The sequence below is a fragment of the Didymosphaeria variabile genome, assembly GCF_027946475.1.
Source record: "Didymosphaeria variabile strain IMI 356815 chromosome Unknown scaffold_6, whole genome shotgun sequence".
NCBI classification, from domain to species: Eukaryota; Fungi; Ascomycota; class Dothideomycetes; order Pleosporales; family Didymosphaeriaceae; genus Didymosphaeria; species Didymosphaeria variabile.
This window is the reverse complement of record NW_026611625.1, coordinates 379,214-399,532: the sequence shown is the minus strand read 5'-3', so window position 1 is coordinate 399,532 and position 20,319 is coordinate 379,214. Positions and strand designations below refer to the sequence as shown.

The 20,319-nt window shown below is 51.8% G+C and overlaps 7 protein-coding genes across 7 annotated transcripts; 4 read left to right on the top strand and 3 right to left on the bottom strand.

The window, feature by feature from the left end:
- Nucleotides 1–1,877: 1,877 nt before the first annotated feature.
- N0V89_008067 (uncharacterized protein) lies at nt 1,878–2,891 on the bottom strand (the record flags this gene model as incomplete). The annotated part of the gene is made up of 1 exon (XM_056216826.1): nt 1,878–2,891. The coding sequence occupies one exon, from the start codon at nt 2,889–2,891 to the stop codon at nt 1,878–1,880; it is 1,014 nt and encodes a 337-aa protein (XP_056068382.1).
- Nucleotides 2,892–3,948: 1,057 nt separating this feature from the next.
- On the top strand, nt 3,949–4,467 carry N0V89_008066 (uncharacterized protein; the record flags this gene model as incomplete). Its single annotated transcript, XM_056216825.1, has 1 exon — nt 3,949–4,467. The coding sequence occupies one exon, from the start codon at nt 3,949–3,951 to the stop codon at nt 4,465–4,467; it is 519 nt and encodes a 172-aa protein (XP_056068381.1).
- Nucleotides 4,468–5,297: 830 nt separating this feature from the next.
- On the bottom strand, nt 5,298–6,104 carry N0V89_008065 (uncharacterized protein; the record flags this gene model as incomplete). Its single annotated transcript, XM_056216824.1, has 1 exon — nt 5,298–6,104. One exon carries the CDS (start codon nt 6,102–6,104, stop codon nt 5,298–5,300), a length of 807 nt encoding a protein of 268 aa, XP_056068380.1.
- Nucleotides 6,105–7,349: 1,245 nt separating this feature from the next.
- On the bottom strand, nt 7,350–7,850 carry N0V89_008064 (uncharacterized protein; the record flags this gene model as incomplete). Its single annotated transcript, XM_056216823.1, has 1 exon — nt 7,350–7,850. One exon carries the CDS (start codon nt 7,848–7,850, stop codon nt 7,350–7,352), a length of 501 nt encoding a protein of 166 aa, XP_056068379.1.
- A 3,034-nt stretch (nt 7,851–10,884) lies between these two features.
- On the top strand, nt 10,885–12,822 carry N0V89_008063 (uncharacterized protein; the record flags this gene model as incomplete). Its single annotated transcript, XM_056216822.1, has 2 exons — nt 10,885–11,390; nt 11,880–12,822. 2 exons carry the CDS (start codon nt 10,885–10,887, stop codon nt 12,820–12,822), a joined length of 1,449 nt encoding a protein of 482 aa, XP_056068378.1.
- A 1,102-nt stretch (nt 12,823–13,924) lies between these two features.
- Nucleotides 13,925–15,335, top strand: N0V89_008062 (uncharacterized protein; the record flags this gene model as incomplete). The annotated part of the gene is made up of 6 exons (XM_056216821.1): nt 13,925–14,045; nt 14,095–14,306; nt 14,354–14,468; nt 14,519–14,752; nt 14,858–15,088; nt 15,160–15,335. The coding sequence occupies 6 exons, from the start codon at nt 13,925–13,927 to the stop codon at nt 15,333–15,335; spliced, it is 1,089 nt and encodes a 362-aa protein (XP_056068377.1).
- Nucleotides 15,336–18,248: 2,913 nt separating this feature from the next.
- On the top strand, nt 18,249–19,223 carry N0V89_008061 (uncharacterized protein; the record flags this gene model as incomplete). Its single annotated transcript, XM_056216820.1, has 1 exon — nt 18,249–19,223. The coding sequence occupies one exon, from the start codon at nt 18,249–18,251 to the stop codon at nt 19,221–19,223; it is 975 nt and encodes a 324-aa protein (XP_056068376.1).
- Between the last annotated feature and the right edge of the window lie 1,096 nt (nt 19,224–20,319).

Here is a 20,319-nt window from a genome sequence, read left to right as displayed (position 1 = left end):
CTGAATGCCCACCATCTTCTATTCTGGTATTTGGTACTTTGATGTGATTCGTCATGCTCTCTACGCGTTAAGGAACACGGAGACGTACGCTTTACTCTAAAGTTGATAACGAGTCATAGCACACGCGAGAATAGACCCAGCCTTTCGTCAAGGCGTTGATTAGCGAGCGTGGACGCACAGTCGTTACGATGCCTCGCTGTCTAACATTCCGTAGCAATTTTGAACCAAGTTCGTGAGAATGAAAGTTGCTATCTGTTATTGTTTCGGCTCGTTCCATCTTACGAGACCTAGTCGCTAAAGGCATTGTTGCTTTGCGAAGACTTCTCTCTGATCGCAACAGTCCTTTGACAAAGACTTTTCGCTGCCTTCTTCAATTTTTGGTAGCACACCAGAGGCCTTGTGCGGCATCTTCGTTGAATCCTCCTCATCACTGTCCTCGTCGGACACGTCCTCCTGATCCACGACACCCATCTCATCTCCTCTAATCAACCCCATCAACCTCCTCTCCACTATCACTGTCCTCACCACTATCACTTTCCTCACTACTATCGCTATCCTCACTATCGCTCTCCTCGCCCGTCTCCCTCCTCTTAGCCTCCACAGCTGGTCTCACCCCCGCAAACCCAAAGACCCGCATAGCCTCATAATTCATCCACGCCACAAAATAGCACGCCTCGCACCCCAATCCCTTATCATACTTGCTACACCCTCCGCACCCCTTCCCCATCTCCCCTTTCCACCCAAACCCTAACGACGGTATCGCAACAGCAACTTCATACTGCTCGTACGCATCCCCGCCCAGATCTTCCCACGTATGGCAGCACATCGTCGGATGCGAGTGCCGCGGTCCCGTGAGCACGATACCAGGCCTTGTGCTTGTCTGGCCGAGCAGCGGAACGATACCAGACGTGTTCCACAGGCGGGACTCCGCCGTGCGGTGGTCTGTGAAGTCGGATTCGCGCGCTTGGCGTGCTACGTCGGTGTGGAAGAGGGCTTTCGTGTGCCAGAGCCTCTTGATTTGGGAAAGGTGGTCGGGGAGCATGTAGGCCGTATGGCAGCGACGGTTTCTGGGCCGCCAGGCGAGGTGCGCCCCGGGAGGGATTGTGCGTGCGCGTGAGGCTTCTGGCTGGAGCCTGCGCCAGGGGTGGGGATGCGAGTGAGGCCTGGGCGGCGCTGAGAGGCTGCGGGAGTACCGCGCGACAGCAGGGTGGAGAGGCTCGTGGTGCGAGGTGGATACACGGCTTTGGAGTGACCGGCAGCGTCGTATGCACGCACGTTGAGGCTCTTGCATTGCCTCACTGCCAGCTCCGGAGGCTGGAACGGGCTCCGTCGCCTCTGTGTGAACAGTCATCGAAGTATCTGCCATGTACGCGATCGCCGTGTGTAGTTTTAATATTCGGCAGTAGGACAGGATCGAAGTTTGGTACCAGGTCTTCCACAGGTAAAGTCGGTATAAGATCTTATATGCCGTGTATGCGAGTCGAAACAGTGTATGCGTGGACGATGGATACGGAGGATACATAGAGGAAAGAGAGAAGATATATTGTATATGTTCGAAAAAAGGCAATCGCAACCAGAGTCCTCTCGAAAAAAAGGCATTCGTGACCAGAGTTCTCTCGAAGAATAGGCAGTCGTGACCAAAGTTCTTCGATGGAATGTGGATCTTCGAAACCCGAGGGACAGAGCGGTTGCGACCCAGGGTTCCATCAAGCTCATGCATGCGGCTACGCGTGAAATATGATGCGATCCTACTGCCTCGAAGATGGTTTTGATGCGCGGTAGCATGTCTCAATATTTGTTCTCGGCCAGATGCCCGGTGCATGTATATCATATCTCCGGCCATGTCAGATTTCTTTGTCGTAATCACAGCATCGTACTCAGAGAACAACCCATTCCACACCAACGAGCCACTTTTCTGCCTGTTCACCGTAGCCGATATGCACATCCCAGATTGGAGCCCTCACGCCCACGACGCCACCCTCCCGGACTCTTACGCCTCCCTTTCCCCTTGCACCACCTTGACCTGCAAGCATGATATTGACCTCGGTGGGACCCACGTGATTGCCTTCAACTTGTGTGAAGCTCGAGGCTCTTGACACATTGTACAGGCTCGCATCAGTGACGCCGCGCAGGAAAATGATGCCACCGGGCCAGCACTCAACTTCCGAACCTCCGCAGCCTCGACCACCCATGACGCTGAGGACTTCGATCTTAATCTTCACGCCATCTTCCTTGTCTCTTCCCCACACCACGGTTGAGCTTGTATTCGCCGTGTAACCTATGCTCGCCGTCTCGTGGACCCAAGACTGTAGAGTGGAGGCCATGCCATCTGCAACGTACTTTCCGTTCTTACGACTAGGTGAAAAGGTTTCCGGGAGCGGGTTCGCAGATTTAGTAGGAGAAGGCGAGAGATGCGGTAGGATAAAGTGCGGTCGTGGGTGAATTCGACGATCGACCACGGTAGTCGAAGCGATACCGGGTACATTGGGCCGAGGGCCAGGTACTTTGAAGCGATGCGACACAGGTGAGGCTATCTGCGGGGAAGAATCCGCATGGGGAGTGGCAGGATCTCCATAGGCGTGAGTTGGAGATGTTGAAGGGTGTGGCGAGACTCGTCGCCGCTTATTGCGCTCTTCCACAACGAACAAGATTTCTTCTTCGTTCTCTTTATCCTCCAAGCCTTCGTCTTCGCCGAACATTGAGGACTGTTCGATGCTTGGCAGAACAGAGAGGCCATCGTGAGCTTCAGCGTTCGCTGAAGACGACGGAGAGGTATTTTCTATGCTCTCCACCTTACTCAACCTCGGTTTCGGCCACGGTGTACCTTGAGTATGTGCCCACGCTTCATCGACTTGGTCTCTCCCTCTCCTTCGTTCCCCGCTGTTTGGCATGTTGCGCAATGAAGATGGTGGCACTACAAATCGCTTTGCCGGCGTCACGCGCCTCGGCCCATCCGCTTCATCGTATGTACCTCGTGGTTGGGAGGCTGTTGGTCTTGGGGTGTGAGCTGTCGCTGCATGACGAAGGCCCGATTGCGGCTTTTGCTTCGGTTTCTGGGTTGCAGGCGCGGCTGGCGCTAGGAACCGGTGCGGTGAAGGTTTGTGAAGCGGCATCCTGCTATGGGTACCATCGCTCCAGGAAGATGGGGTAGTGAGCGCGTGTATCGGTGGTTTTGGTGCTTGAGAGACGGCATTGCGACGTGAAGGTGGGATGAGAGCACTAAGACAGACGCGATGACGCCTAAGCGCGGCTTACAGATTGACGCGCGATCACGAGCGCGCTAGCCGCATGTGTCCGGCAGCCCTTACGATCTGTATTGCAAACACGACTGACTTCCTACACCCATAGAAAGTGTGTTCTTTCATCTAGTATACTCAATTCGATTCTTCGCGTTCGAACGGGCAATTACGAGTGTGCCGGACAACCCTTCGAAGAGACGAGCAATACTTCTCGGCGAACCCCTCTCCTGCTTACCCCGACCAATACCGCCCTAGTCTAGATATGGTCGTACTGCAGTTCACCCCGGCGTATAACTATCCCAACTGAGCAACTGATGCACGTCATGCACTGGCTACGAGTGTAAGGTAATGTTCGGGCTCAAGTTGATCAAGCCGGTCGCGCTGAAAATAGCATCTTAATATGTTAGAAGCAGCTTGTTGAGCGTTGGATCGTACAGCTAGCTGCCCGGAGCAATCACCGTCGCGTATACGGTGCCGTAACGGGCTGAACAACTCAGCAGCCACAATCGGTACGCTAAATCGTCATGATATAGTACATAAGCACGCCCATTCTTGACTTCTTGTAGCTATCCACCGAACGAGCAATCTCCGGCTACCACTCATCGCTTTCTGAGTCCAGCAAATTTCCTCCATCTCTTACTTCGAGACGCAGATTTGGCAGCTCAGCGCTATCCCTCAACTCCAGGATCAACAACAAGCTCTCATCAGCATGCGTTTCACCCTCTGTGCAATCGCCTGTCTTGCCTCAGGTGCCGTAGCGAAATGCTTGACTGAGGCTGCCGCCAACCGAGTCGCGAACAACTTCAGAAGTACCATCACCGATTACAGCACCGCCTTGGCTGCAAGAGTCCTCTCGGCAAACTTCATCGACTACTCTGACGGCGTGAACGAGCTGATCAACAACGGATGCCCTAACGGCCCTAAACCTCTCGGAAACGCTACTTTCTCCTCCCTCGCAGACTTCCAAGCCGGCCAGGCCTCTCAGCCGCCAATTCCTTTTGAGATCCTAAAGATCTGGTACAACTGCGACACTGTTATTATGCGTTGGAGATCTGTTGCGCCAGGCTTTGTCCAGCCGGAAGAGCCGGTCACTGGCATTATCGTGCTGGAAACTTCCTGCTCTAAAGGCAAAGAGCCTTTCTTGATCGACACTGTCTACTCGGAGTTTAACAGCGGTGCCTGGCTCTACGATCTTGGCATCTTCAAGCCAACGAACTGCACGGCTTGAGATACGATCATGTTCATTTATCTCGCGGTCAGAACAGGTTTCGCAAACTTGGGCCCAAACTACAGCTCTGCAGCCACGAAGGGAGACATAGTCGCTAGCGTATCTAATTGTGCCTTGGATAAAATCTAGAGTTCACTTATTTTAGCATTATCTAGGACCCGATCTTGTGTTGTATTGACTTGAGCATGCGTTACACGGTGATTAATCGTATGGTTGAATCATAATTGTTGACAAACCTCCAGCCACTGTCTATCCCGATATACAAAAAGTAGCATAACATAACACGAACCCAAAGTGAAATAATATCTAACAGCAGGCAGTCACAAAATTGCGGTCAGTAAGAGAGTTGGTAGCGCAAATATCTGACTGATTTCTCCCATAACTTATCCACGCTGTGGCAAAACTTTCACTTAACTCAATTTGATCAAAAGAAGCATATCGTCCTGATCTCGATGCTCTCCCTCGGGGGCGCATCCTTCGAACTGGTCGAATCCACAAAAGCCGAATGCCCCACAAACCTTGCCCTACCATCACCCGCTGAATCGTAAGTTTTCAGCAAGATCACTTGTTCCTTAGTCATCCCTGGGAAATACCACCACTTGTGCCTAGACGAGTGTTGCAGGACGTAATTCTCTCCGTTGCGATCACGGTAATGAAGGTGCAGCTTGAGGAGGTCCTCATCCTTGCAGGACTTGACGTCGATCATGGCGAGGGGCCGCTCTTCGACGATACGTTTAACAGGCTTCCATACGTTGATGAAAGCAACGCGGCGTGAGAGGAGATCATCGGCTTCATCGGGTAGGAGCTGGCGGACACGTAAGGGCCCGGATTCAGCGGTGTAATCGCAGTGAACGAGCATTACGGGAGAGCGCTGAGTGGTGTTTTTCTCCATCGGTGAGTGCTTTTTGGGTGTTCTTTTCGGTGCGGATGGCATGGTCAAAAACAAGAACACGCTTTGCGTCCAAGGTAGCTTTGAGGAACGAAACTACTTTGGGATAGAAGGTTGAACGCACTGCTTCCTCATCTTCCCAGTCAGAATGCGAAGTTTTGAGAGAGTGGACCGAGAAGCCATTCTCGTCGATGTGGAAGTCTTTGGCATGTGGCCAGCCATTTGACATACTGACTTCTACCGGAGCGTCACCTGGTTCGTGGATGTTCTTAGCTTTCTCGGTCTCGTAGAAGTAGAGCTCGGTGATTCCGTCAACGGCTTTGGTGTAGTTCACAGTGGCACGTACTTCAGGTTGACCGTTGCCGCTGGCCCCATTACTTCCGTTCATCGGCGTACCGTCGGGAAGCAGAGCTTTGTCTACCGCAACTTGTGTCTTCTTCCAACTTTCCAATTGCTCCACCTGACCCAGCCACCGCTTGACACTAGGATATTTTTCAAGAGGTAACTTTGAAGCGGCGTGCAAATGCATGGGCGCCGCAACCGCAATGTCAGCAAGTGTGGCATTGGGACCAGTCAGCCACTTCGTCTTGTCAAGTTGATCGTTCATGATTCCCGCTCCCCTATGGAACTTTTCAGACTGGCCGTCGATAGCTTTTTGGTCAGGCTCTCCCTTGAGGAGCGGTTTGACGACATTCTCAATGAGGTATACATAGCACACCGAGAACCAGGTCGCAGCCTCCCAAAGCATCCATCTGTTAACATCAGCACGATGCTCGAGCTCTTTAAGGTATTAATGTCTCAGCCCCGGTTTTGTCGGTTGCGTATTGCAAGATGGCGTTCGATGTGAGTGTCAAAACACCATCTCTTGCCGCCGGAACTGTCGCATGCGGGTTGATTTTCTTGAAGTCCTCACTATTTTGCTCTCCAGCAAAATAATCTATGAAGTTCTGTTATAGTCTGCTTTCATCTCTTCCAGTCCAGCAAGGACTTTGCGAGAATTGATCGTACAAGGATCGGAATAGACTTGAATCGTCATGTTGGATGCTTTCAGCTGGTATCTTGATATCATGAACTGTAACGTGAAATTTGTTCTGATTCTAAATCGGAGGGTCCCGAAATGCTTCTATAACTAATGGTCTTTCAGCTCTATGCTTAGTGCTTCATAAAGGAAGCTACCTAGGTAGTCTACCCTACACTGTCTAACCGTGTCCCGTTGTCCATTCGAACGATCTCCTAGAGACGCGCGCTGTGATGCTGTGGCATACGGCTGCATCGGTAGCGGTCCTATCGTTTGTATTGGTTACCCCGCTAGGACGATCTAGTTATTAGGGACTTGGTCAACTGTTTTGGATCGCGTGGCACATGTTAGTTTTTAACGATTTCAGTATCGAGAACCAGTAACCGGACTAGCCTACTGATGATCATGTTGTGTCCGCTTCTTTCACAGCGACGCACATTAAAAAAGTGACTTGGTTGTCGCGCCAACATGAGAGACGGTACTGCCCTATCCGCAGCTTGGACACGTTCTATATCGCGAGTTACCCTTCGCTACACAATTATACATGTTATAACTGGCCTATATATTAACACAAGGGTTTAATTTTAGGAGAGGTTGATGCTGATTTGTATCGACCATTGTGTTTAGTACATTGTAGCAATAAAGTTCGCTGCGGTGCTACACTCCTTGGCACTATCTGGTATTAGCAAAAGACCAATATTATCGTTCCAGTGAGCTTGACGAGAGGACATGTAGGCTCAGTAAATGAAATGACCGTCATTCACCAATTACACAACGCTCATTTCAGCCGAACACATCGCTGGCATCACTACGCACAATATTGAACCCCAAGAGAAATTGAATTGCTAAACGAGTGTGTGTAAAAGCTATAATGAGTGACGTTCCCCTTTCCTTCACCTGCGAACCCTCTACATCAATACCCCGCTACACCGACCCAGTCGATCAGTTTCAGTGTTCGGTGACATGACTTGGACTTCAGTTCCAGCTCTTATCATCCTTGTCATCGGCTTTCTTTCCCTTGTCCATCTTTCCCTCATCCTTCTTTCCGTCCATCTTTCCATCTTTCTTTCCGTCCTTTCCGTGCTTCTTTCCCTTGTGGTGATGGTGGTGATGGTGTTCTTTCTTCTTTCCGTCTTTGTCATCTTTGCCGTCCTTCGGCATGTGAGCATCCTCAGGCTCGGCGGTCCGAGCAGCTAGGTAGTGCGTGTCCTTCTTCTCATCCTTCTTATCATCCTTGTGGTCTTTCTTCCCGTCATGCTTTGGCTTATCATGGTGCTTGTGTGCGCCATGGTGGTGATGGTGCTTCTTCTTGTCTTCGGGCTTCTTGTGGGCATCGGTCGCATCGACGTTGGCGCTAGCAGCATTGTCGCCCATAGCCTCTTCGCGAATGGCGAGGGAGTCGACATTCGGAGCAAGACTGGGGAGCGCATAGGCTGCGGTCATGAGAGCCGCGAGTGTGATGATGGAGACACGCATAATGGACAATTTTTTGAAAATTGAATGTAACAATGTGAGTGAAGTTGCAGGATTCAGTGGTCTCGATGGTTCGAGTCGAAAGGTGTCTCTAGTAGACTTTATACTTGATTCGGGAGATAGCTACCGATGAGCTTCCCAATTGATGAGCGTATTGCCGAGAAGAAGTCCCTCGTGGCAGAACGATGCTCTGGAATGCAGTGCGCGGCCTCATGGCGAAGACGCGCACTGCATTCCTTCCTCTGCAGCGAAGGCACAGAATATATCGAGTACGTAACCTGGAAATAGGTCGAACTCCGGGTCGTAGCACATGGTTATTACCGAATGCGTTGGCACTAGCTTTGGTAAAGCTAGAATTGGTGTGAAGCGTAAGGACCCCCTTGCATCACACCTTAGAACTACCAACGCAAGTCGTATTAGCACAGACGAGGGTCCCCTTGGAAAGCGCAATGCCCTCTACATCCCTAGACTTGAACGTTCCAATGGTTGACTGTCAAGCAGGTGTGCGCTTTCGCGAGATGAACGTCACTCTCGTCAGTCTGGTCACATGAGGGCTGACGTCCTGCTCAAAGTTTCGGGCCCACGTACAGCAAAAAAGATTTACGGAACTTACGTCCGCGTGAGCTGTGGCACGGGAGGCACCGCCGGAATGTCGGGCTCAAGGTCGGCTGATGCCGACGTAGAGTGAAGTACAAATCTGACCAGGAGCAATGAGGCCGCGGATCGCGGCACTGGTAGTGACCCCCTACATGAGCCCCACAGGTCCGCGCGTTCTGTGAGACCTTAGAGTAATAACTTCGCTTTCCAGTAAAACCTTTTCTGCAGAGTCCGGAAGCATCATTAAAGAGAAGAGCAAACCGGGGCTTGCAAAAGGATGTTATCAGTGGCCGCCGTCGAACAAGGGCAACATGCCTGAACACTGAAATACACCCCAGCAGCTTTAGTCTTGTAATGCTCGTGCAGACTCACTAGGTTCGTGACAATGCCAAGATGTTCAAAAGGATAATGCTCCCTTTGGAATTCGATTACGACGCTCTTGACGAGGACAGTGCTGCGACTGTAGAAACCTATCTCTTTTAGATTGGGACATCAAGAACCCAGTAAGGAAAACGTCGATTCCAGGGCATTTCCTAAGTAAACCCAATCGAAGGCAGCACCAAAGGTAAGTACATTTTGAATGTGGCAAATTTTGCGGCCAAGAACAATTTGACGTACCTTTGACACTTTTATCGGAGACAGTGTTCTGCGAAAATGATTAATGGCATAAAGAAGGGTGCTTCTTGTGCTTCCTAATTGCCTGCCATGCTTGTATGGGAGTAGTCTCGCTTTTAGTTAGTTTCAAGTTCTGGGGGGAATTCTAACAGAGTTTTAAGTGCAGCTGTAGGAACGGTCCACTGCGTATCGGCGGCGGGATATCTAGAGTTGAAAAGATTGAACCATAAACATCGTGATCACTCGATAATCGGGTTGGAAAGCATTGATCTGTGTCCGTTGCCGATGCTTCTAGCAGTTAAGAGCTCTGGCACCGGGACTTTATGATGACAGAGACACTGCTATTCCAAGGCCGAAATGGAATCAATACCCGCCTGAAAGTAGTGTCACGCTCTATGGCTTCGTGAGGAAGGATGTCTGGATCAATGGCATTATCATGTTGCAGGCGCATCGGGTTCTTGCTACTCATCCAGGTTCCTGCACATTATTTGCGGTATTATCGCTCCTGCTGAGTGGCCGCTCATGTTTGGACGGCAAGGTCGCCTGAATACCCCTCATTTTAGCCAGAAAAGATTCTAGTGTCAGGTCATGTGTAGCGTGGAGTCCAGAATTCTCATTCGAAAAGAAACATGTTGTGTAGGCACTTTAGATCATTTCGACAAGCGGCAACCTCTGGGCTGCAGGATGTCAAAAGGTTTCGTAACTTGAGCTGAGTTCATCCACGTACCGTTTCCACAAGTGGCTTGTGCTCTCGAAACCACTTGTCCCATCTTCTGGGGACTTGAGGTATGTGATCTTCCAGCGCGATGTTTCTTGCACGTTAACATGATTGAAACGGCGTGTCAGGGGCACTCGCATTCAAGCCTCTGAGCATCGAGGATTCCTCGTAATGATCCAGCACAACAAGGTAGTGTTACCTTGGTTGTTCCTCCTGTTCCGGTTTCGCCCTCCTCTCCACCACTGCCGCGCGATGGGCTGAGAGATATGAACGAAAATCGCCAGGTGATTGTCTCCTACCCCGACCTCTGACTATCACTTCTTCGCCGTTCTAAATCGTACTCCGCCGAATTCTACAAACTCTCGTAGGCCAACGTTCAGACGACGTACCAGACTATCAGCCCAACTATGAGACGGAAGAGGAGTACGTAAGGCACGAAATTTCGTGCGTTCTCATTACCCCCAAATCGCAGACGAGAAAAATAGACCGAAAGCTACTCAGGACAAAAGCTTCCCAGTGCTTCCTCTTCAACAAGTTCTTGGAGCACGCACAGAGACCTTGCCAAGGATTGCGATCGTCCAAATGGCTATAGATGCATGCAGAAAAGCAAGAGGACTGGCCAGCTTAAATTACCTTAGTAATCCCTTAAATAGGTGGAACGGGAGAGCAGCAGTAGTGAGAGAATCAGAACATCGAATCTAATGGACGGGGTTGGATGCATCCACCGGAAACCAATGGTCTCGAATTATAACCTAAGTTGATGGATTATTAGCTTGTGAGAAGACACTGAGCCTCTGAGGCTTAACAACAACGCGCAAGGCATTGTGAGCTCATATGCGCAGCCGTCCCAAACTACGATGTGCAGATGCTTGCTATAAGATTTCGTGATGGATTCGTGCTGAAAGGGTATAACGTAGTTAGCAGTTTTGTGCGACGGGTCGGGTGAGTGTGGGCCCTCGTGATTACGTTATCGATGTCTGACCCACCACGCCTAGACTTTTGGTAGCACTCGTCTACGCCATTGTCCCATCAACGGTTTTTATCCATGAGGAGCTTGTAGCACCAAAGATTCCGCTTACACTTCGAGTGTCCCACCAGAAGATCTTGATGCCAGAGGACCACCCTCATCAAGCCAAGAAGCGCAGAATTCGCCACTTTCGCCCCATCTTCGGCCAATCGAGACTACCGGCTATGGCCGCAGATGTGCCACAAACAGGCCTCCTAGCCCTGGTCGACGAGCTTCTTCTCTCGATAATCGATCAAATAGATTCTCGCGATACACTCTGCAGACTCGCAGCGTCCTGTCGTCGTTTCCAGGGTCTCACGGAGCCCTACATTTGGCGGACTCTGCTCGTAACCAATGGGGACCGTGCGAGGAGTATCGCTGCAGCGCTTGACATCCGCGAGGCACGGTCTTCTTATATTCAAGACCTATCAATACGATACCCGGACCACAGTAAAGATGGAATCCAGGAGCTCAATCATTTCATCGTCTTGATGGACAAGCTTCGCCATCTCACGATTGAATCACCGTGTCCTAATAACAGTGAGTGGAAAGATGATGTGGAATTTGATGGCTGGACGAAGATCGACTACACGACGCTGTTGGAAGCGTCAGTATACCCTCGAAAAGGGGTCCCACCTACGCTGCCCATGCTACAATCTCGTAAGTCTTGTGTTGATTTCCACTTGCCCGGTGCACCAGCGCACATTCCATATGTGCTTTCAGTGGTGTGTAGATGTAGATACTACTGTACGCGGCAGATTGCATAGCGTATCGTATGTATTGGTGCATCACCCAGACATAAGCACCTGGAACGTCTTCCGCCATGTATCCCATAACAACGATGATACAGCCGACTAACTGCCCATCAAGTCACACTTCATGGTCACGGTCCCGACGAAAGAAAATTCGTGTTCGGTCGTTGTGCGGTGGTGTTTTTACATCCCACCCTCAAACGAATAACGATATCATGCACCAACTTCGACGCCAAGATCACGCACGCCGACATCACAGAGAAGCAAAGGCGGTCAACACCACTGACATCCTTGACACTTATTGAATGCAATGTCAACGTCCAGTTCTTAGACGTAGTTCTCAGTCTTCCCAAAGCGCTCAAGGAACTTGACATCGGCGAGCGCCTGCACGCATTTCCAGGTTGCATGCCCAGCAATGACAGCACAACCCGGACATCGCAGCCCGCTTTCCTCAAAGCTTTGATTCGCCAAGCAGACTCTCTTGAGCGGCTCTCCCACATTGGCGGTGCCACGCAACATCTTCCGCGTAAATATTCCACCTTCGACGATGACAGCGCCAGGCTACGTCACCTCTCGAATTTACGATCCCTCTCGCTCGGCATCGAGACCATGCTCCTCACCCACCTTCAACGTGACGACTACCCAGCCTCTCTTTGCGAACTCAAGGTGAACGATGTATCCTGGGCCAACAATCTCAGAGGCGGCCCCGAAGACACACTCAGACACCCCGGGCGCGTGCTCCGCCATTGCACCGAAGTAGTAAAAGGCATGAGTCGTCCCGTCGATCTGTCCATCCTCTTCAGTAACCCCAACACGGAGCAAATCCTTTCCACAATTCCGACTGCTAACATCGCCCTGGTCCTGCAGTCGATCATCGACGGGCCGCTACGCACACCGATGTACACCCTGTCCTCGCTCTTGCGCTCTTCCAATCGCCATCTAGCACTGCTCACGTCCAAGTTCTCGTCCAAGCATTCGTACATACCGCCATACATGTATGGTGAAGAAGTTCCGTTCGAAGAGAGGTTCTACGACGCGAATCACTTCTGGCGGGTTTGCGGGGTCAACTTCAGAGTCATGGACGACGAGATGTTTGTTGAAGAAGTTAAGAAGGGGCCGAAGATGGTTTGTACGCCGTGTAGGGAGCGTCTGGGGAGGTGGGAGTGTTTCAATGCGGGGGATGGGAGCAGTTGCATTCATTGTGAGAGGGATAGTAGGATAGATGGCAGGGATGTGGAGTGTGTGTATGATGTGGATACTGTTGCCTGGGGGAATGAGGTGGACTGAGGTGGGCATTGCGAAGAAACCGGTGCTTTTGGTATATTCACAGGGAGATGTTGCTTCCATCCCGTCGACCGGTATCATATGGTGTGGTTGTATGCCGTTGGAGCATTGAGCACAACTTGGTCTCTACCCACGCGAAGCTTGATAGGCTTGGCTCAAGTGTCGCCCCTATGCACCCATGTGTGCGTGGTCTTTCTCCATCAACTTCAGGGGAACTAAGAAAGCTCGACATGATGGTTTCTAGAGGGAACACAAAATCTCTTTAGTATTTTGACCGCGCTGTAACACCCGAGCGTTGTACAATTTATATCTCAGGGTCTCAGGGCGCCGGGTGTGACAGTCAAGTGTTTCACGCATATCAGTCGTATGCAGGGCTTCTCCAAACATGACAACCTTAATCTCCGAGGCGCATGCGCTGTTACTGCGGCATACCGGACTTGCTCTCTGGAGGAATGTCGTAGGGAAATTGGACGGTCTTTTCTGTCTTCTGTTAACCGGCCAGACGCGAGGATATGTGGCGCGCCACTTGTAGAAGCGCCTGCCATGCAAGCGCATGAGCTTAAGCGAGCTTGTTCGCACTTGGCCAATCACGCGGCGTGCAACAAGCATGGCCCCGTGCCGTCACCCGCGCGGTGCGTTTCTTATCGACATGGGCGAGCCTCGTCCCAGGCGCAAACACACAAGAGCCCCAGAAACCTGCCATGGCAATCTTGATTCACCCGCCGCTAAGCACGGCCGGGGCGAGGAGCCGCGGGAGCGAGCGCGACTTTTCGAATCTGTGCCTTCTGCTGCCTCTTCTCCACCGTCCCTCGCTCAAAGGTCGCATTCACTCGCTGTTGCTGGATTCCTTGCTGGACGCGACTGCCGATATCGTGGACCTGATTGTGCCTAGCCAGGAGAATCAACCCACCTTCGCTCACCCGCCGGATTGTTACGTACGGTCGCACTTTGTACTATCCTGCTGAGGTTGATCCGCTCTTTGCATACCAGCCATTCACTTGGCCTCCAGCTTGATTTCCACATCACTTTACAGTTGAGGATCCCACATTGTGACAAGAAACCTAGTAGAAGGATCACCCTCTTTGGTTCTGCATTTCTACTCGCGATGCGCTCTACCCTGTTGGCCTCGGCCGCGGTGGCACTCACAGCAGTCAGCGCCATTGACACCATCTCCGTGAAGGGAGCCAAGTTCTTCACCGAGAGCGGCGACCAATTCTACGTCAAGGGTACGAGCCAATTGAATTAGACATTGAGCGTGAACTAACCTGTCTATAGGAATCGCATACCAGCTCGTCCCCGACGACCCGCTTGTTGACAACACGCAATGCAAGCTCGACTCGAACCTCATGAAGTCCATTGGCACCAATTCGATCCGCGTTTACCACGTCGATCCCTCCGCCAACCACGACGATTGCATGAAAACCTTCGCTGACGCCGGCATATACATCTGGCTGGATCTGGATACCTTCGACACGCAGATCGAGCAGGTACGGCAATACGTTGGGCAACATACACGGAGAGCTGACCAGGCTAGACACACCCGCAATGGAACCAGACACAGCTCGACCGCTTTGGCGCCGTCATGGACGCCTTCCACCAATACGATAACCTGGCAGGGTTCTTCGTGGGCAACGAGGTGTTGACGACGGGTATGCCATTCACCGCACCTGCAATTCGCATTCCATTGACAAATTTCTAGATAATGGCTCCGTTGCTGCCCCGTATGTCAAAGCTGCGGCCCGCGACCTCAAGGCCTACCGTGACAAGAAGAAGTATCGCAACATACCGATCGGTTACTCGGCCGCCGATATCGCAACACTTCGCCCCATGTTGCAGAATTACCTTGCTTGTGGCGATAACACCTCCGAAGCACTCGACTTCTACTCCTTGAATGCCTACTCTTGGTGCGGAGACTCTGGTTTCCAGCAGTCGGGTAAGTTGTACCTGATTTCACGATCTTGGTGAAGAATGAAACGGGCTTCGTTCTCATCTCAAATTGGTATATGCTATGGAATCACGGCTGACTGGTTTTGTGCAGGCTACGCCGATCTCATCAAGAACGTGACGAACGTGGGCTACAACATCCCCATCTTCCTTTCAGAGACTGGTTGCATCAAGCCACGCCCCCGCGACTGGGCCGACCAAGAGGCCATCTTCGGCGACGACATGGCCGAGCACTGGAGCGGTTCCATCGTATACGAGTGGATCAACGAAGCCAATGAATACGGTATCGTGAGCTACGGCGCAAAAGTAGACCCCGCTTCACCCGGTATGTCGGCATCTTTGTCCACTCCAAACAATGCACCGCACTGAAGTTCCAACAATACTGACAACCCACAGGCGCCCCTCCAGACGGCTACCCCCGCTCCGGCACGCCCTCCCCATGTCCCCGAGTTCCCCAACCTCAGCTCCAGATGGAAGACGCTCAACCCCACCGGCGTGAAGGCCTCGAACTACAATCCTACGCTTACGCCGCCGCCTTGTCCCGCTTTCACGAGCGGCATCTGGCAGGTTGAGGCGGAGTCGAAGTTGCCGTCCCTGGGGCAGACGTATCAGGCGGAGCAAGCTAGCAGTGCGACGGGCAGCGGGACCAGCGCTGGTGCTGAGCAGACGAGCACGGGCAGCGCGGGTACTGCGAGCGCGTCCCCGAGCGGGAAGGGTGCTGCGCCTGCGGTGTCTGCGTGGGGAGTACAGAGCGTGTGTCTGGGGTTCGTAGCGGTGGTTGCGGGGTTGTGCATCTTGTTGTGAGTGCGGGGCCTTCACTTCAACAAAGACGCTCGATTTTGCTTTGAAATTGTTTGCGGCTTCTCACCTTATTGGTGCTGCGAGGGACACACTTTGAGGAAACTTTCCTCTTCTGGTTGTGTATATTGGTGGAGGGGTAGACGGGCGGTGTGCTTATCAGACGAGACGCGTAATGAGAAGGGGGAGGGCGAGCGCTGATGCGGTGGGCGCGGTGGGCACGGTGGGCTTGGTTGGTACATATACCCCCCTTTTTTTCGTTATACCTATGACATGACATGACATGCATGCATGCTGGCGTTTTGGCTCAGGTGAATGCTTGGTGAGTGTGATATTGTACCTCGTCTTGTTATGGTCTGTGGAAGGGAATGCATGTTTAAGCTGAGTGAGTACGTTGGTATCTGAAAGGCTTGTATGCAATGGTCGAACGGGGCGTGATTTGGGGTTATGTGGTGAGGGAAATGGGTATCGTAGCACCTAGGTTTGTCTTTGATGTTCTAGCGCTGAACGTGCGTGATAGACAATCGTTGACAAGACAAAGGTGTTGAAGGGAAAGTGCCCTATACATGCAGATAGTAAGCAAGCAGTACATGCCGGAAACGTGCCCATGCTCCGCTGACTTCAGAGCTCTCGTTGACTTCTTCGACGAAGTCAGCTGGAGTGGACGTGGTTACATGTATCTCGGTTACGGGGTAGGCTAGTCCGGGTATTGCCGCTGCGTGACAATATCCGGGTTAAGTGGGTGCTCGTGTTCTGAGATATGCACCGGACGAGTGGAATAGCTTCTTTGGAGCCTCCTAGTCGATGTCTGGATATTTCAGGTGGAGGTGGGGTGCTTGTGTTGCGGGATGTATGTGCGTGGGGGCTTCGTGTGGTGGTCGTCGCAGAGGGTACGTCGGGACCTAAGAACACTCTTATGGAGGCTTGAAAGATTCACAACTACTCGCGTTGAAGATTGCATTCGTGAGGGTTGTTAGATCTGGTCTGTGCAGAGTCTATGAATAGTATCGCAACGCAGGATAATCTAAGGCACGTATCGTCAATATACACGTGCAGTCTTCAGCCCTCAAAAGCGAGCGGGTAGCAGAAACGGGTGTTCGGTGCACGCGTACCGCGCGACTGGAAGGTAAGGTCTGCGCTGAGCTGCATGCGTGGACGTATTGTTTCATCTACGGTAATATCGGTGCTCGTGGGCGGCAGTCAACGCCTGGTTGTAAGACGCGGGAGACGACGAGACTGGGAAGAGATATAAAACGCCCGTGTAGGACTGATGGAGTAGACGGGACCTGTTAGTGTGTGCTGGCTTCAAGCTCGTCGATTGCAACCATGAAGATGGTTCATATCTTGTCTCTCCTGTTCGCTGCTGCAACGGTATCAGCGATAGTTCTCACCCCTCGCGCCGACCCGGGTGACCCCTGCGAACAAGATAGCAACTGGTATGTACGGCACGAGTACAAAGTGATTCACTGTGCTGTCGCAAATATTTTGTGTTTCCAGACTTGATACTCAAGCTTGAACTCCAAACATCGGCAGCCAGCTTCGTCAACTCTTCTCGATCCATTACTCGTGACCCTCACACTGACACTCATCCCCCATCAGCTACGGCGGCGCAAACTGCTGCAACAAGATCTGCAAGCTCGGCAGCTGCGGCCTTCCTTCCAACAACGCGGGCGCAAAATGTGCCAATGACGGCGGATGCTACGGCGGAGCGGTCTGCTGCACGGGTGTCTGCACGCTGGGGAGCTGTCGAATGGATGGGACCTGCGATGCGGATAATGATTGCTACGGGTGGTGCCATAATAATGTAAGTCTTATGATGTGTGCGATGAGGATTGAGAAGCTGATAAGGGCAGCCGGGGATATGCTGTGTTAAGAAAGGTAAGGTGGAGGGCAAATGTAATTGTACGGCGGCGAAGTGTTAGCTAGAGAGGGTAGGGCAACCGTAGGGAAAGTGACTGGAATGGGTTCTTCGCGATGGGTTGATACCGACGGATAAATGATATAGATGACTTCTAGAAGTTTGATGTTGAGGTTAGGAGATGCGGCTCGTTTGTTCCTGGCTCCGAATGTGAATGACAGTGTCGTCTTCGGAAGGCATGAATCAATCCCACGGTACGTCGAAGGACGGGCTTGATGCGACTCCACGATCTAGTAGGGACAGTCGGAATCTTCCAGATTTCTCGCGAAACAAAGTTTTGGTATACTTGTGGTGGTTCGGAATTCTGCAACTAGACTGTGAGAACGACCACAGCAAGTCTGCCTAGGCACTCGAAGAGCTGGCCCGTCAGAAGATAACAAATGCTGGATAACGCTTCCGGAGAAGGACAAATAAGAAAAGGTGACTTGAGACAATGAAGGGTAACTCCTCAAAGATTTTGAAAGTAGTACAATGTGCGACTAAGCGGAAATCATGATATGACGTAATCAGACTAGAGCGACTTACTACCATAGGTTCCTACCAGTACCTTTCCCTTGCAGATTACACAACCACACCATGCATGTTCACAGTGATGAGTCCTTCAACCCGCTCTGTATTAATTCCTGACCTACTACCTTGTCCTGGCACTGGACGGTGCGATTTCCACACGAATTATTTTGGAGACTCGATAATCCGTGAGGATGTTCCCAAATCTTGGTACTGTAAAGGATGCCAGCAAGACCATTGCACCGTTATCGGTCCTCTGTCCATGATGGCGACAGGATCAGCATCTCGACTGGAGACTTTACCAACCGAGCTGATCCAGCACATCATAGCATATCTGCCCCACGACTCTCCGGTTTTGCTAGGCTGCGCAAGTCGCACCCTGTACGAGAAAGTTGGCAACACCAGGGTCAAGAACACAGTGGAGCTGTGGTATGGATCTAGAAATGACTTACAAAGGGACACCCCGGCTTGGGTCCCTTGCTTCAATTGTCAGAAGTTCAGGCCTTACACATCCGAACATGCCTGGCCATATCTTAAACTGCACCGAGAGAAAAGGCACATACCGTCCACAGTATACGGGCTTTCCTTCTTCCTGGACCGCAAAGTCACCGAATACCTCAAGTACCAGGGCCATTTTCCCTTCTGCTCTGCGCTGTTGACCTGCGCCGGAACATGCCACAAGCCTTTATCTCCAGCCGACCGCTCCACTCTCGAAGGCACCGGCTTCGACAGCCTTGATGCTACCCTCGGACTGCCAATCCAGTACAAGGCCTCGCCTCGGATATACGCCTACCGCGCCAAACACAGCGTCATCGTACATATCCGCTACCGCATCTCCACGCCGCACCCCTGGACGTCCTTCACCACCCCCCAGCGCTACGCCATCCTCCGCGGCTTCTACCTCTGCCCCCACACATATGCGTCGAAAGTGCAGCATCGCGACAAGACTGATCCAACGTACCCCGCGGACTCTTCCATCGCGCATTGGCTACCGCATCAGGGCCCCGTCCCCGAAGCGCAGTGGCGTTGTAAGCATTGCCCGTCTGAATTCGTCAGCAACTTCAAAACCACGGACGAACGGGGGCGAAACCAGCTCGTATTCGATGTGTGGAAGACGACGCTGAAGAGGTGCAATGAGGGTGTGGCGGAGATGACGCTGTGTAAGACCCAGGGGGCGGTCGAGATGGTGGTGCAAACGAACCTTAGGACTGCGTGGGAAAGGGCCGAAGCTATATAGTGCTGTGCAAAGCGGAGGCTTAAAAGTGTAGAAGTGAAGAGGTCTAGTGCATATGAGCTGGCGGCACGGCAACTCTTGTTGATTGTTGTTTGAGCAGAAGGTCCATCCTGGGGTTCTAGCGATCGACGCGTGCGTTAGGACGTGGCATGTTGTTCTCGGAGACAGGAGCGATTTGGCGGGACGAAATCGCTGTTGAGGTAGCACGCTGGAAAGGCATATGGTCCGCTGAGGGACATTGGATTCAAGAGCCAGGTCTACAGAGAAGGATTCTGTATGAAAATGTTGCTTCCTAAGATACAAAAGCATCCTATGGCGTGAACATGGTGAGGATGATAAGTACTTGCATATCTAAGTCAGACGACCTGTAGTAGGGGTTGCGATTTGTTACACAGTGAGTTGAAGTGGAAGCGACTGTCTGCCCACAGAATGGCCTATCATGTATACTAATACTATGGTACGTGATGTGCCCCTGGTCGCTTACTACGAAGAAATGCGCTAAAGCCAGCGCGCTCGGAGAATAGACCATCGGAGAAGTGGGGGATAGGCCGACTGAAACAACAACTGGTGAATCGAATGGCTTGTCTGGGAGCGTGGAGCCAGGCAGGCCTTAGTGAATGAAGCAAAATGTGGTTGGAGCGGACTACTGCAACCACAGTAGAGTCGAAGTGCCCGTCCAAAAGCTCTTGGATTATAAATTCAAACATCGAATGAAGCGGATAGCTCGTGTAAGAAGAGTAAGCACTCGAACTATGGAGGTTCGCTTAGGTACCATCGTTATCATTGAGTCAAGTACGCCATTTGCATGACGACCCTCCCTGTAACCCGGCCTCTTGGGTTTCGGGAATGGATGTCGTGGTCGAACGTATCGGGGAGCTGCTCCGATTCTTCTCCAGGGGTCGGTCTTCCGTCCCCAACATGTTGTCTATAGCAGTAGTTGTACCTTTTCGCCTTCAAAAAGAGATGTCGACTCGACCAACCCAGTGAAACTGCCTTCGATGAATGTGCAAATGCGAGTAGGTAAATCGGCTGACAATTGGAGTGAGACATCACCACTCCAGCGGCGTTAGTGTCAGCAAGGCCAGCAAAGCTGCAGCAC